The 17,673-nt window shown below is 33.8% G+C and overlaps 1 protein-coding gene across 1 annotated transcript in view; it reads right to left on the bottom strand.

Annotated features, from left to right (window-relative positions):
- The window catches only part of ATF2 (activating transcription factor 2), an 82,103-nt gene that overhangs the window by 39,711 nt on the left and 24,719 nt on the right, over positions 1-17,673 (bottom strand). The window contains exons 3-7 of the mRNA XM_081096078.1: positions 16,098-16,172; positions 13,836-13,905; positions 5,674-5,770; positions 2,468-2,586; positions 2,201-2,329 (exon numbers count right to left, since the gene is read on the bottom strand). Coding sequence (XP_080952204.1) covers positions 2,201-2,329; positions 2,468-2,586; positions 5,674-5,770; positions 13,836-13,905; positions 16,098-16,129 — 447 coding nt within the window. The 5' untranslated portion in view covers positions 16,130-16,172. The remainder of the gene's footprint in view (positions 1-2,200; positions 2,330-2,467; positions 2,587-5,673; positions 5,771-13,835; positions 13,906-16,097; positions 16,173-17,673) is intronic.

Below are 17,673 nucleotides of genomic sequence, written 5' to 3'. Positions count from 1 at the left end.
TATCAATCCAGAAGTAAGTCAGGCTGAGTAACTTGGCTATGATTCCATGAGAATTTTATTAAAAGATAAAAATACAGCCCAGCTGCTATGGCTCAGTGGGTGAGCATCGATCGATGAACCAGGAGGTCACAGTTCAATTCTCAATCAGGGCACATGCTCAGGTTACAGGCTCAATCCCCAGTGGGATGTACAGAAGGCAGCCAATCAATGATTCTTTGTCATCACTGATGTTCCTCCTATCTCTCTCCCCCTCTCCCTTCCTCTCTGAAATCAATAAAAATATATTTTAAAAAATACAAAGCGTTCTTAGGAATCACAGAACTTAAAATCCAGAAGAGATTGCTAAGCTCTACTCTATCACTATACTATAAAAAGAGGAAAGAGGCCTTGGTCATTGTGGCTCAGTTGGTTGGAGTGTTATCCCATACACCAAAAGATTGTGGGTTCGATCCCGTCAGGGCACATACAGGAGGCAACCGATTGATGTTTCTCTCTCACATCAATGTATCTCTTACTCTCCCTTCCTCTCTCTAAAATCAATTTTAAAAAAAGAAGAAAAGAGGTCTAGGGAGACTGTTATAAGCTTATACATATCCAATAATAGAAATATTTTTTTAAATTTAAAGCAATGCAAATGTTTATCCATTATCAATGATTTCTCAGTATCCAATGGTCAAGTAATATTGATACCTTGAATATAAAATACATAATTACATAATTATGTGAGTTAGCCAGGACCTTACAGGTGGTCTTTCCCCCAGTTTTACAGATCAGGAAACAAAGAGATTAAGGGCCTTATCCAGAACTCCTTAACTAGCTAGTTAGTATAAAAACTGGGTCAACTGTGTACTTTGAATTGGCTTTTATGTTGCCACTTACCAAAAATCTTATTAAGAATGAGTAACTATTTCCATAACCCTTTAAAAGCCTAAATAACGCTTGTCCAATTTTTCATAGAAAGATAAACTAATACTATTAGAAATTCACCTATTCAACAAGTTTAACAATATACAACATGCTCTCAAGGACCAGTCATAAGAGACAGACAATAAACAAGTAAAACAAAAAGAATTTCAGATTGAAATATGCTGTAGAGTAAAAGTACAACATGATATAAATAATGAAAGATTAACTTGAAGAAGGTTGGAGTTGGCTACTTTAGAAAGTACAGTGAAGTAAAGTGAACTTCTTTGAAAAAATGGTTATTTGAATTGACACTGAAAGGATTAGGAGATCATTATAGTGAGAAGGAAGCAACACTATGAGTAATGTGTTTGAGGCAGGGAAAAGCTTGCAATATTTGATAAAGACACCAGGAGAGTGGCATGAGGTGAGGTTGGATGGGTAGACAAACCCAGATCAATGAGGGCTATGGAAGGCGTGTGAGTTACCTTAAATGCAAAGGCAAACCGCTGAAGGATTTCAAGCAGGGAAGTGACAATGTATTAAGATGGCTTGAACTAAAGTGGTGACACTGAAGACAGAAGATGACAGAAGGATATACTCAGGAAGTAGGTCTGATAAGATTGGCTGTTGACTTCAGTGTGAAGGAAAAGAAAAATAATTAAGGATTCTTGGCTTGAGAAACTAGATGGATTAGGAGAAAATATACTGAGATAGGACAAACTGTGGAAAGAATCAAGAGCTCTAATTTAGACATACTAAGTTTAAGATGAGAGCCAGGTGGTTCAAGTTACTAGGCTATTCAATGAGGCCCTAAAACACCTACTACAGGCCTGTACTAAAACAGTATCATCATCTTAGTGCTGATACCGAAGATGCATTGCTGAGAATGAGTAACTATGCCCATAACCCTTAAAAGCCAAAATAACCTTTGTTCAATATTCATTGTAAAGATTCTTAATTAAGCTGTCACTGTATATAAGTAGTTAAAAATAAAATAGCAAAACCCAGAAAATTTAAGTTAAATTTATAAATTTATATATCCTTTAAAAAGTAAGTTTTATCTAAAGTGACTGCTGATCTCCCTTATAAATATTCTGTGTGTAATAAAAAGCTAATTATCTATAAAGCTAGAATCTTCTTTCCTTGAAATTTCAGACTATTCACAGGCTTTCACATATAACCTGACACTAAATTATGTACAATTTATTAGTTACGTAGATCAAATATTAATCCTTACTTGGGAAGCTAATTTTCCACTTAGTATGTGTTTCTACCATAAATACAAATTTCTAACCTTTTCATCACCGGTGGTAGACTCTGGGTGAGGTAAAGGACTATCTTGGTGAGTTGTTTCTACAACAGATGGTTCCTCAATTTTGCTTCTTATAATGGGTGTTGCAAGAGGGGATAAATCTAGAGGCATCTAAGATAAACATAAACATTAAAGAAAATATTAGGAGTTAAAAATAAACCCAATCAGTGTATCTAAAATAAAAAGAAATATAAACTTTAATTGTTGTTCTGTGAGAAGTACTCTTTAATATCATAGTGAACAACATACTTTTTTAATGTCATCTTCTGAGGCTTTCTTGAATTCATTCTCAAATGGACTTGCCAACTCATTAAACAAACCCACTTCTTCACAGTTTTTCAAGAATCTTGTTGGTGTTGGGGTCTGATCTGAAATAAATGTCAAGAAGCAATCATATAGATTTAAATATCATAAAGAACCCTAAAATACACCTAATAAATTAACAAATTAGCAGGACTGCTTCAGTCAGCTGTTAATTTTCTCTTTGGAAAGTCCTTTTCCTTTAAAGCAAACAAAATTTGGTTAAGTTTTTGTTGCAGTTCAAGATATTTCCTCAAAGTTTATGAACCATGAAAGAAATCCTTCTTGTTCCTTAGTCCATACCTTCTGAGTAGAGTGACATACACATCCTCTACTCAGAGATCAACTATCATCATTAGTCAACATAAGATTTTTTAAAATTTACATTAAAAATTACGTTTAAAATACATGCAGTTTTGGGAAAACTAGACAAGAGCATGTATATACACTCAACTTGGCCCTTCCACCAGTGCTCATAATCTATTACGAAAGCATGCTTAACATAAAACAATCTTTAGCAGGTAAATCAAAATACTACAAGAAAAAAAAGGTTAAAATAAGAGCCCTATAATAAAAACAAACTAAAATAAAACCCTCCTTATTACTACCTATTGAAGCCAATTTTCAATTTTAATGCATTTTTCAAGCTTGTACGAGGAGTTAGCTATGGAAGAGTTCCATATCTATGGTATGCTCTAGCACAATTTATAGGGCAGCAGAGGACTTCAACTTTACATTTTAAAAACTTGAAATATTTTCACTATATTTGAACATTACTCATGCTAGTGCATTAACTCATGTACTACCTTACATGAGTTATACATATACGTGTTGGTTACAGAACAAATGACTGTTAAGGTCCACATGTACTAAAAAATAGTAAATTTATGAATTTTGCCTATTAAATCTTATTATTCTCAAGGCTATTTATTCAGATAGATCAGAGTTGGTAGTACATTGAAATTCTAGTCACCTTTTACATCTTTTAGGGCATCAATTTTATATGTTATATCAGCAATCTAGCCTAAGCAAAATAAAAGTATAAGATGACTCCTAGTTTAAAAGAAACAAAACACTCCTAGTTTAAGCTAAAATATTAATAAAATCTTTTGTGAAATTAATATTCATACATTTGTTAATTACTATGTCTCCAAAATGGGCATTACTTACTCTTTTATCATTGCCCCAACACATATACTAACATGACATTAGAGTACTAATGTTTACTATATATAAATAGTTAGCATTAAAATGACCTACTTGTCATATTACACACAATGTAGGCCTATCTCAGATATTATTATTATCAGAATTACTAAAGAACTCTATTGTGTCATCCTTTTACCTATTAGTCAGTCTGCAACTTACATACCCTCACTCCCAAAAAGATTTCTAAAATCATATGATAAAAGGACCCAGCATACATGCATCAGCTTAGGTCTAACATGACTGAATCTGTAAATTGAATATAAATTTGAGTCTTCTGTTCACACTTAAAGGGTTTATCTATCTAAGCTCAACGGAAGGCTCCTAATTTGTGTTAAAGAGAGAGAAAAGTCTTAAAAATAAAATGTATATGCATAAATCACTTTCATCAGTGATTACTGGAATGATCAGGCTTGAGAAAAGTCAACACAGGCACAATTGTTTAAACATGCAGATGGCTTATGACTGTTGATCATCAAATACATAGTACATACAGCATGCATTCTATTTACATAGTAATGCTAAATTACTCACCTTCACATAAGTAAAAAAATGGTCAAGTACTGTTTGTGAATGTGTTCTATTTTTTTTATTGTACTAAATGCAGATAGAAAAGTAGTTTTTAGAAAGCAATCTCAAACACTTTTGAGTTAAAGTTACAAAGAGAGATCTTGCTCTAAGACAGTTAGTTTTAGAGAAGCAAAGACTTTCATACCTAGAAGAGTGACCCTTCCAGGCTGTTCGTGTTATACTGCTTATTTGACTGTTTTCTGGTTCCAGCTTATAATATCTGATATATGACACTCTACAGAAAAGCACACCTCACTCTTTTTAGCTTTCTTTTACTTGTGGAGTTGAAGACAGGTTGAACATTTCCCTACATTTTTCATAAATAAATTATTTTGATAATTTACCAAATTTTTGTTATCTCTAATTTTTTCATTACAAAAATTTTGATGCTGAAAGTACTAGAAGAACCACCTAATAATATTTGCCTCATTATTGCTCCAAAGATTGCATATGTAAAACTGATCTCTAGATTCGGGTGATAATTTTAAAGTATTAATAATATTCAGTATTTAGATATAAATACAGATTTACAAAGAGTAAAACCTAAGCTTTATAGAAGAAAAAATTTAGTGTTATTCTGAATATTTATGATATGTGAATCTGTGGTTATGATACTAAAAGTCTGAAATTTATATAAATATATTAGACTTCATATAAACATTTTATCACAATACTTAAAAAATATGTAAAATATGGTAAAATTACTCATATTATGTGTGTGTACACATACACAGATGTGTGCTTATATATATTTAAGTACCAAAAAAGGAGCAACTAACACAGCATGGAGGACAATAAACCAATGTATATTCTCTTTTCACATATTGTGAAAGATAATCATCTGCTTAGGTGATACTGTATGTTCATAGGATCAACATACAAAAACGACTGAATTTAGGAGAGTATTCAGAGTTATTTTACTAACATGGATGTTTAGTCCAAGGAAATAGAAACAAAAATCCTAATAAACAAGTCGGCTAAGTGATCTTTCTCCAACAGGAAGAGTGTGATCATTTTCTATCTTCGCACAGCACTGTAGACCAGGTGTGAACGGCTAAAAGAAACAATAACTAAACATCACATTAGTTCAATTGTCTATTAAATGTAAACTTTTGGAGAGGGAATGAATGCTCCCAGGTTTCTAATTAACTTCCACAAAATTGACATTGAAATCTACATTTGAAAACCATACAAGAAGTGAAATGAATGGTCAGAAGGAAACATGGATATGTAATGGGTAAAATACATGTTGCCAACATTTATTGCAAATGAAGTCATTGGAATATCACCAGACTATATTATTTACAGAGAATACACAAAAATTGTGCACATTCCAGGTGAAATATGTATATAAGCTATTAATAAAAGCATATACTAACCAGCCACAATGACACTGTCATTACGTGCTGGACCAAATTTCAGTGTCATCTCATGTTTATGTTTATGGACAGCCAAATGATCCTCGTTGGTAAAACGCTGTGGCAAAAAGTTTTAAAATATAGTTAAGATTTTCAATTTGATCAAATAAGTAAAATAAGGAAATTCATTTCCACAACATGTAAAACCACCATTAACAATGAAATAGCAGTCTGTTAACTATAAAAGAATCTATTGTTAGTATAGGTAAACATACTAGATTTCAAGTAATCATAGAGAAACCCATTACCCAAGAATAAGCAATGCTGATATGTTACTAGGTCTCACAGCTCACTTGAAAGCATATAAAAACAAAACCTGAGGCAAAGAAACTTTATATAAATTTCATTGGACATTAAAAATAGACCATTATTAATTTCTGCCACATCACAACAAAAATATATGCTCCGTGATACAATGACTTTTGAAAAAAGTACTGTATTTACATAGACTTCAGGTTACTTACCACTTTTAAAATGAGAATTTTCTTATAAAAATATTACACCTGGATGATTTAAGAAATAAATCAGGTTCTTTATGTTACCACATATAAAAAGAATGCCTCTGTCACAATTCAGTGAAGAAATAGTAACCAGTATAATAATAGTTAATTTTAAAATAAAAAAATTTTACTTAAAATATTGATTTTTCCCCCACCACAGTCTTTAAAAGTGAAGCAAAATTATTTTTAAAGCTACATTTAACTTGGATAGGCCCTGCATGCCAAAGGCAACATTAATGATTACAACATAATAAATGCATAATTTAAATATCTCCTGAATGTCTGGACATCAACCTTTATGAAGATACTCTTTTTTTTAAAAAATATATTTTATTGATTTTTTTACAGAGAGGAAGGGAGAAGGAGAGGAATAGAGAGTTAGAAACATCGATGAGAGAGAAACATCGATTCAGCTGCTTCATGCACACTCCCTACTGGGGATGTGCCCGCAACCAAGGTACATGCCCTTGACTGGAATCGAACCTTTGACCCTTGAGTCCGCAGGCCGACGCTCTATCCACTGAGCCAAACCGGTCAGGACTATGAAGATACTCTTTACTAAGTAATTCTTATAACTGAAAATTGGGAGCACTTACTCTTTGTTATTTCAGAGAAATAACTATAAAATGCAAAGTTAAGAGATCTAAACTCACTCCCTATGTCCCTACAAATGGGGGTGTTAAAATTTAATATTTGAATTTAGTTCCCCACCAGTGGTCGGCAAACTGCGGCTCGCGAGCCACATGAGGCTCTTTGGCTCCTTGAGTGTGGCTCTTCCACAAAATACCGACTTCTGCGCATGGGCCATGAAGTTTCAATCGCACTGTACATGCGCGTTCGTACATGGTATTTTGTGGAAGAGCCACACTCAAGGGACCACAGAGACACATGTGGCTCGCGAACTGCAGTTTGTCGACCACTGCCCTAAACCATCAAATTGGATTCCTTCTCTTGTGAAATCTGTTGCATCTGAACACTCACCTTCAATGGGACCATAAGCAGGTTCTGAACAGGGGTCATATAAAATGTACACAATGTAAAAGAATGAAACATTTCTTACCATTATGCTCTTTATCATAAAGTTTTCTAATTATTCTAAAAGTATGACACTGAGTATCTACCTGTATCATCCTCAAACCAACCAGATCCTCACTCTGTAGATGATAATCTCTCTCATTAATGCCCATTATGCTCTGCATAATGCCTTGGTTATAGTACCTATCAATATTATATTGATTATTTTGTATGCCTGTCCTTTTAAGTAGTCTGAGCTATTTGTTTGAGCTCCCCCAAAGTTAACATACAGTATTTAATAAATGTTCAAAAGAATGAGCTCCTTACAATTAAACAGCTGAATCTTCAAGCCCAGTCTAAAGGAGAAACAAAAATAAACCATCAAAACCACAGATGGTCAGTGAAGTCAATTAAGCTTTTATTTAAGTTGGCCATATTTTGCTATCATATTAAGTACGGTTTACCACTCAGTCTTTAGGTTACTGTATACACCAATAGAAAAATGTCTATTATTATATGACCCCTTTTCAGAACCTGCTTATGGTCCTATTGAAGGTGAGTATTCAGATGCAACAGTACCCCTATCCCTTAATTTATTCATTTGTTCACTCTTCAAACATTTACTAAGCAGCGACTATAAGCACTGGGACCATAACCCAGTTTTCCCCACTCAAGTGCTATTTTCATATGCTTTACATTTTAAGAATCCCTTTTAAATTTGGAGAATTGACAGACTATTGAATAACAAAGCTCTTGGAGAATGACATATCTGCAGTATACTGGCATTATTTCATTGCTTTTAACTTTGCATTACATGTTTAAAAGTACATGCCTTATATTTCACACTAAATGTATCTCAAAGCAAAATCCATTATGTTACAAATAACCTAACAATGTGACTTCTTCACGGAAGAGAATCAGTAAACATTTGTAATTGAATGTATTTTGGTAGATAGAGGTCTTAGATTTCAAAACAGCAAAGTCAGCATAATTAATACCAAAGAACTTGGAAAATTACCTCCCAGGAATTTTATTCTACCAATATCTTCTGCTTGGATTGCTTGACCACAAATATTCAAATCAAAGAGCAACTACATATAGAATAAATAACATTACATTTTGTACAAAACATGTGAAAATGGCACCAAGATGGATCCTAAGTGAAAAGTAGCAGCTAAAAAGACCCTAAAAAACATTTTGGAAATGAAAGAAAAAGGGGAAATGAAAGAAATATGAATGTTCAATCTCCAGATCAAATTTACCTAAATGCTATTTATAGTGAACTGTTGATCATATAATGATATCACTTATATACATGGATAAAATACTCTAAAATTGGCAGTTGATACAGGTGAGTTTAACTTGGATTATCATATACGAAAATTTATTTACCTCTAACAAGAAACTTACAGAGGCAAAAGGCAATCTTGTCAAAAGGTGGTCACCAATAGGCTTGGGGCGAGGGGGGAGGGACAGGAGAGGGCAATGGGGGGGAAAAGGGGACATATGTAATATTTTCAACAATAAGATTTCTTTTAAAAAAAAAAAAAGATAGTCACCAAGAGAAGATATATAACAGGGTTGGGCAAAAATAGGTTTGCAGTTGAAGAGTACACAAAACATAGGATTTATTCTTGTTTTTATTTCCCTATATATATACATATATGAATAAATAAAATGCATCTTTTCAATAAATGCTTATATAAAAGTAGCTACTACATGCTAAAATAATTTTTTTTGCAAAATCTGTTTGAATTGCTTTCCAAGGCAAATTTAAAACATTTATTCTAAAAATATGTATTGAATAAAATTGTAATGATACTGCTAGCAATAACAACATATTGAGAACACAAGAGCACAAATTCAATGCGAAATGGGCACAGTATTGTCTTAAACAAGACTTCGAGCATATAGCTGAATAAACAATGAGAAAAGCAGTCAAGAAAGGTAGGACAGGATAATCATCTCTCTTAAAAGGTTAAAAAAGAAAGGGCAATCTGATATATTGAAGGGATGTGAATCAGATGCTTTTATAATAAAGCAATATAAGCTCTGATATATAGAGAAATCTGTTATTCCAAGGCATGAACACTTGAACGCACTCACTAGAATTAACTTCCAAGAAATCAGTCAATCTGCATTTAATTTACACACATGACATAGATTATTATTCCTATTTAACAGATAAATAGGTACAACTAAGTTATAAAGCCACCAGGATAATACCAGTTAAAGTTTTGATTTCCTAGGAAATATTATTTGAATCTAAAGAGAGACTATTCCATTTCTGTTCTTAGAAAGATTTAACAAATGGATGTTGCTAACGTTAGCCAGGTTACATTTTTTTTAATCCTCATCCAAGGACATGTTTTTTAAATTGATTTTAGAGAGGAACAGAGAAAAAGAAACATCCATCAGTTGCCGCCTCCAAGCGCCTGGACTGGGGATTGAACCCGCAACCTAGGTATGTACCCTGACCAGAAATCAAACCTGTAACCTTTTGGTGTATGAGATGACACTCCAACCAACTGAGCAACCCGACCATGGCAGCCAGGTTACTATTTTGATCAGTAACAGTTATAAGATATTATTATAACATCAAGATTATTTTAAATCCCTCAGGGAATAAATACAGGCACACACACACAAAAGAAGTAATAATACCCCAACTGGAGTGTTCATGATAAAGCCAGTGCTTAAATAAACTATAAGAATAAAAATTGGCTTAGCTTTTAAAAACAATATGGCAAAATGTATGAAGAACCTCAAAACTGTGTATACATTTTGACCAAGTAATCTATTTTTAAGAATGTATTTTGAGAAATTAATTAGAGATGCATATAAAGGATTTCATCACAAAGTTGCTTATAATACTGGAATTATAAAACTATATATAATTATGTCATATTATATATACTCAGAAAATTGTATTTTATGTAATTATATGAAAATCATACAAATTTAATAAGTTATAAAATTATAAAAGTCTATAATAGAGGAATGAGTAAATTCTTTTTTTTTTTTAAATATATTTTATTGATTTTTCACAGAGAGGAAGGGAGAGAGGTAGAGAGAGTTAGAAACATCGATGAGAGAGAAACATTGATCAGCTGCCTCCTGCACATCCCCCACTGGGGATGTGCCCACAACCCAGGTACATGCCCTTGACCGGAATCGAACCCGGGACCTCTCAGTCCACAGGCTGACGCTCTATCCACTGAGCCAAACCGGTTTTGGCAGAATGAGTAAATTCTTTATGGGACATGCTCTGGCAATAGAATAGGACACAGCAGCTTAAACCCATGTTTTCAATTAACACACAAAACGCTTATGATACATGCAATGCAATCTGCATACTGATAAATATATAACTATGTAAATGCAGTAAGGTCCCAATTTTGTTTTAAAAAATAAAAGGGGAGAAGGGCTTATGAAATGCTCCTAATGTTAACAAAGTCTTCTCTAGATTTTATTTTGCCATTTTAAGCCTGTCAACATTTTCGGCGAAACTTTGTTATTTAGAGGAAATAAAAACTATGTTAATTGAAAGATAACAAATACAAAGACCTGTATTTAAATATACCTTGAGGCCTGAACATTTTATTTATTACAGAACACAAGGATAGGCTTGGGTACAAACTTATTTCCAATACTTCCTGGTTTTGTGACTCAGAGAAATGTGGCCATAACCACCCATTTCATAGAGTTGGTGGAAGCATTAAGTGACAATCCACATAACCTTCTTAGCACAGTGGCTAGCTAAGTTAAAAATATTGTTTTTATTGTTATGAAATTATATGAATCTTTAATTTCTCAAATACTATTTGAAACAAGTTGGGCACAGATAAATAATAGGTATGGGATACCCCTAACTAAGAAACCAACACTGATACATTACTGACAACTAAATTCCAGACTTTAAAAACATTACAGCAGGTCCTTGAATGGTCTTGCATTCATTTTTGCCTATGATTGTTAGATGTCGTTTCACTTAAAGTTACAGAATCTACTAACAATATTAAGTGAGGACTTATTGTACCCAGGTTAACCAGATTCAGGCTCCAAATGACTTATTGCTAAGCCCCCAAATGAAAAATCATCTCTGAAAACTATGAAAAGGACTGCTAACTGTCCCTCAATCTCTATTACTCAAAATTTTCCCAAAGGAATTTCCCAATTTTAGTTGAGTACCTGGCTGCCCAGAAAAAGACTACATTTTCTAGTTCCCTTTGCAATAAGGTGGCCATGTGATTGAGTTCTTGCCAAAAGAAATAAATGAAAATTATACGCATTATTTCCAGTTAATGTTAATAAAATGGTGAGTGTGTGTGTGTGCTCTGTTTCCCCTTCTCCCTCCTTATTGTTGGAATGTGAACCTGATGGCAGGGGCTGGGCCAGCCATCTTGGACCTAAAAATGGAATTCACATGTGAGGATAGCAGTGAGCCTGCCCTGGAACTCCTACTTCTGGGCTGTTACATAAAAAACAAACTGTTCAAGCTATTGTTAGAGTGACTTTTTGACCTAATTAGCATCCTTAGTAATATAAGAGGCTAAAAATTTGCCACCCCTAAGTCTATTTAAAACAGCATGCCATAGCTTCTAAAGGTAATTTTTTGTGTGCAACGGAATAAACAGAAATGTAATTTTGTTTTTTATGGTGACTATATTGAAGGAAGTATGTCTGTATGCTTTCTTTTCTCTATTCAAACCTTCCAAACCTCTACCCTGCCCTTTTTACTTTCAGTTACTACAGAATAATTGCCCATGGTCTATTTAAGGCCAGTCCCTTTACTTGAGCACCAGATCCCATCCTTTCTTTTACCGACTTAAGGACCCCAATCCTATAACAGTCTCTCTCTCTGCAGGGTCAAATATGCTGTGATATTCCCACTATACAATGCAAAACAAATAAGCTCCATCTTCAATTCTTCTCCAGCTATATTTTTCTGTTCCCTTTAAGCTAAACTCCAAGAAAGAGCTGTCTTAGAATGTTTTCCACTTCTGGTTCTCCCCATTTTCTCTTTAACCTACTGCAATCACATTGCTGTCACTGCCACGTCAATGAAACTACTCACCTAATAATCTTCATATTTCTTAATCCAATAGTAAATACTGAATTCTCACCTTTTCCTATCAACTATCTGACTACCTTGTTCCCCGACTTTGAAACACTTCTTCTACCTGACTTCCAGGACACAATTTTCTTGTTTGCTGCTTCTCAGCTTTCTATTCTACATCCTCCCTCTCCTCCTCTTTCTGACTTCTAAATACACAGTGCCTTAAAACTTAATTCTTCCCTTTTTCTCTATCTATACTATTTAAATATGGAAGATAAGCAAATATGGAAATTACAGATTATTAGACAAAATGTATTACAAACCTTGACAATGTAAAAAACAAATTATCAGACATCAAGAAATGAAAGAAGAGGTAGGAGGAAGTATGAATGTTAACTCTTTTCACAATAGAGAGTCTAAAAACAATTGTAACTCCTTAATATTTTCCTTTTTATAATATTAGACAGGTCTTTTAAGAAACAATCTCTTATGATATACATACATATATATATTCTATTAGCAATAGGTTTCCTTTTGTTCTGCTCAATTTAAGCAAATTTAAATAATACTTTTTACTAAAAAAATGGCGTGTATTAGTAAAGAATCAATCACGAGATAACAAACAATTCTTACTATTTTAAGAAAAGAATAGGAGAAGGAATAAGGGGCTTGTTTGAGACTGAGTTTCTAAGAATAATTCCTAGAACAACATAGCAAAACTGGCTCTAGCAACATACTGTGTTTACTATAATTCGGGGTACTACAGAATCATGCTGTGTCTGTTCAATCCATTCCAGCAAAATGGATGACTTGAGTAATACCACCTCTTTGTCCATTTAACTCAGTACCAGGTCCAAGGAGTAAATGTGATATGCCAGAATAAAGCACTTTCATACTTAATTTTTATTTATAATTTATCTATTTAAGTAGTCTGTAATTTCATTACACATTGAATTTATTCTTTAATTCTTTAGTACCTGTAGTTATTTTAAGATTAAATAATTATAATAGCATAAGTTAATAATTTAATAGCCTGTTACAGAACACTGAAATATTTCTGAAACAACACTGAAGTATTATTTTCTGAAAATGCTTCCACACATGCTCTGTATTAAAGATGTTAGCTTTAAGAACATTAATACATTAGTAATACTCTCAGGTAAATATTAGCTAATTTCATAAGAGTTTAGCAAATAAAATAATTTTCATATATGATAATGTACATCTAATTTCCAATTAGGCAGTTTATAGTGCTTTTCAACCAATAATGGTCAAATGAAAATACTTTTAAACCCTAGATTTTGTCCAGGTTTTCATCTTTCCATTATAAGATATAACTTTTTTTCAATATTAGACTGAATTTTTTAAAACTCAGATAATGCTACTGAGAAAAAGAGGAATTCCTTCCCCAAATTATTCTGGGTTATTTTCTTTAACTCCAAAACTGTACAAAACATTGTAAGAGAATCCTTTTAATGACAACATATACTGTCATCAGTGTTTTAACAAATATAAATACACAAAATGATTTAAAGTAATTTATATATTACCTGGCCACATCCAGGGGCAGTGCATAGAAAGGGTTTGTCATCACTCATATTCCACAGGTCCTTGTATTGCCTACAGTAAAACATTAAGAGATGGTTAATGTTTTACAGTACAGATTCTTAATTCAAAAATAATTTAAAATGTAGTATTTTTTATTTTCACTAAGTTTGTTACCTTTTCTATCCAAATGTGAAATGATACACTTTAGTGACATTCTAACCCTATCTTCTATCTTATTATGAGTAGACAACTATATGTAAACATGCAGATTTTATACTATAGAAGAAAAAGATAGGGCCCCTGCCAAGATGGCTCCATTCGCACACCAAAAAGGATGGGGATCTGATTCCACATAAGGGCACAGGTTGTGGGTTTGATCCCTGGTCAGGGTTGGGTATGGGAGGCAACCGCTGGATGTTTCTCCCTCTTCTCTCCCTCTTCTCTCTCTCTCCTCTCTCTCTCTCTCTCTCTCTCTCTCTCTCTCTCTCTCTCTCTCTCTCCCCCTTCCTCTCTCTAAAATCAATAAACATATCCTTGGATGAGGATTAAAAAAAAAAGGGGGGGTGGGAACCCTGATCTATCAGGCTAAATGTTACCTGTTAAATAGTAAAGTGCAGAAAGAAAGAAATACTATAGCTAGAAAATCACCTTTAACCCCTAATAAAATAATATATCCAGGCCAGTGGTTGGCAAACTGCGGCTCGCGAGCCACATGCGGCTCTTTGGCCTCTTGAGTGTGGCTCTTCCACAAAATACCACGTGCGGGTGCGCACGTACAGTGTGATTGAAACTTCGTGGCCCACGGGCAGAAATCGGTATTTTGTGGAAGAGCCACACTCAAGGGGCCAAAGAGCTGCATGTGGCTGCGAGCCGGTTTGCTGACCATTGATCTAGGCAACTATCATCAAAGTGATGGGAACTTTATAATGGCTGAATTGGGTCAGTCTTAAATTAACATCACTAACAGTGGGACAAAAAAAAAAATTGACATGTTTCCTGATATGATGTAATAGAAAACACACAAAATACTCTTAGGGGTAAAAAAGTCAAACTTAATGTAATCAAGTCTCTGTAGATACAGCTATAGGAAATATAGGTGATAGAAAAACATGTTGAACAACACTACCAGGTTGTAATTAGCTAAATTCTATAGGAAAAACTACCCAGTCTCATCAATCAATATTAATAAAAGAGTAATATGATAATTAGACTGGACGTCTTCCAGACAAAGCCTCAGTGACTGCGAGGGCCAGCAGTGGCAGCAGCAGCGGGGTGATGGGGGCGGTGCCTTCCCGATAGGCCTGGTCACCTGCTGCAGAGGGAGCCCAGACTGCAGCTTAGGCCTACTCCTCACAGGGAGCGGGACTAAGCTGTCAGTAGGACATCCCCTGAGGGCTCCCGGACTGTGAGAGGCGGCAGGCTGGGCTGAGGGACCCCTCACCCCCAGTGCATGAATTTTCGTGCACCAAGCCTCTAGTAGATAAATAAATAACAGGGAACAAAAGAGAGTAGGAAATAGAGGGAATTGTCTTAGGTTAAAAGAGGTTTAATAAACATACTAACAAAATGCAATATGGTGACTTTTTTGGGTCCTGATTTGAACAAAACAACTACAAAAAGACATTTTTGAGTCAAGATTATTTCCTACTTTTAGATTTAGACTTAAAGTTTCCAATTATGCCTTCTATCAACTTGTAGGTTTTTGTTTTGCATTCTTTCTAGAAATTATATATAACAAGTGTATTTGATGCAACGAAAAATTCTGGCCTTTTCAATACTAGCTTGTTAACTCTTCAGAGCAACGCTTCCCAAAGCATTTCTGGTAGGAATGACAATAGCTATTATAGAAAAAATGTAAACAAATTTGCCAAACAAATTTGGAAAATGCTGGAGTACTTTCTTTTGGTACGACTTCTCAGAGCCATCAACATGTTCAAGTGAAATGATTAAAGGAGCACCTAGAATATTTTTTCCATATCCATTTGCTAATTGAACCATTTTTTACAAATTATCTCATGGGACCATTATTATTTGTAATCATTTTAAGAGAAATCAGAACCCTAAAATATGTTTATGTTTATCAGAGTTAAGTGCATTTAGATGCTCTATTTAATAATTTAAAAACAATAGTATATTCAACTAAACAACACACTAGATAAGTGTTTTCTTATTAATGGAAAAACATTTATCTAGAAACAACCTATGAAAAATTTTATACTCTAAAATATTAAAATGGGTAAAAATATCAAATATTGCATACATACCTGGCAGAATTTACATGTAACTTGAATTTCATAAGTTGAACAACTTATCACGTCCTTTTTTTCATTGCAAGGATACTGAACAAAACAAAACAAAAAAAAACCCAAGTGGTTTTTCACTCTTAATAGTACTTAAAGATTTCTTGAAACACTGTAGAAAAAATGATACTCAAATAATGACACTGTTACTGTCATCCAAAAATCCAGTCACTATTAAGAATCTTTACAATACAGTACTACTTCTTAAATATGAATACCACCCATGTAAATAACTTAAACATTTATATACTAGTAAATATATATAAGATATATATTAATATATCAAACTCCACCACAAAGAGAGTAAAAGAGAAAGAAACAGCCGAGGCCGGTTTGGCTCAGTGGATAGAGCGTCGGCCTGCGGACTGAAAGGTCCCGGGTTCGATTCCGGTCAAGGGCATGTACCTGCGTTGCGCACATCCCCAGTGGGGGGTGTGCAGGAGGCAGCTGATCGATGTTTCTCTCTCATCAATGTTTCTAACTCTGTCTCTCTCTCCCTTTCTCTCTGTAGGAAATCAATAAAATATATTTAAAAAAAAAAAAAAGAGAAAGAAACATTTCATTTGACCTTTATAGCTGTGGTTAAAGAGTAGCCTTTAAAAGGGTGAAAAGCCTGACTTCTGATGAGGAAGATGAGGGCTAGTATTTCAAAGTATTTTAAAAGGCTTTTAATTTTTTAAAATGTAGTTCATGGTGGTGAGGTTCTCAGCCTAATTCATCAAAATCTATCTGTCTCATAATGTATTTGATCTATATAAGCAGTTCTCACTTCCATAACTTTATAACTTACTTATTTGATATTGTTTTAGGACAAGTGATTTATTGAATCTATCCAGAACAGTGGTCCATTAAAACTGCTAATACTATTTCATCTTGCATTCACTGAAATTCCATCTAGTAGGTGAACAGAGTAACTATATATGCTTATTTAAATAAGCCAATGGTACAGAAAGAAAAATTTATTTTTCATTAATTTTGCTTCTATAATTGTGGTAACAAGAATGTCTTGCTCAGAAACAGTGGGTGATTCTTGTAAGAAAATCTGTAAATAGTCACAGTTCTGACCCTGGAGTCAAGAGTGATGTGGTATAGGAGATAGCAAAAAGAAAGTTTTTTCCTGGCTTCAGGCAAAACTTCTATCTGGTAAGATTCAAGTTCTTCTTTCACATCCATCTTTACCATGCTGTCTGTGCGAAGAGGGGAAAGAACACTAGAATAAGCCAAAGGAAACCTATAAAAGTTATGCTCTGTCATTACCAGTAGAATGTGGGCTCAGTGGGGGCAAAGAACTTATTTTTGGGTTGACTACCTAAAACAGTGCCTAGCTCATAACATTTACTCATAAAATATAAGGAATGAATACATAGCTGTATGACATGAACAAGACAAATAAGTTTAGTTCACTTTATCACTATATTGCTTTGAAAAACCAAAACAATATTTAAACTTAGTTAAGTTCCAGAAGCATTTAAACATCTTGTATATGCCAAAACACAAACATTTTTAGAAAACAACAACAACAGTGCTTACATGTGAGAAA

The sequence above is a fragment of the Myotis nattereri genome, assembly GCF_964212035.1.
Source record: "Myotis nattereri genome assembly, chromosome: 7".
Lineage (NCBI taxonomy): Eukaryota > Metazoa > Chordata > Mammalia > Chiroptera > Vespertilionidae > Myotis > Myotis nattereri.
The sequence above is the reverse complement of the archived record's forward strand: the minus strand, read 5'-3'. Positions and strand labels throughout refer to the sequence as shown.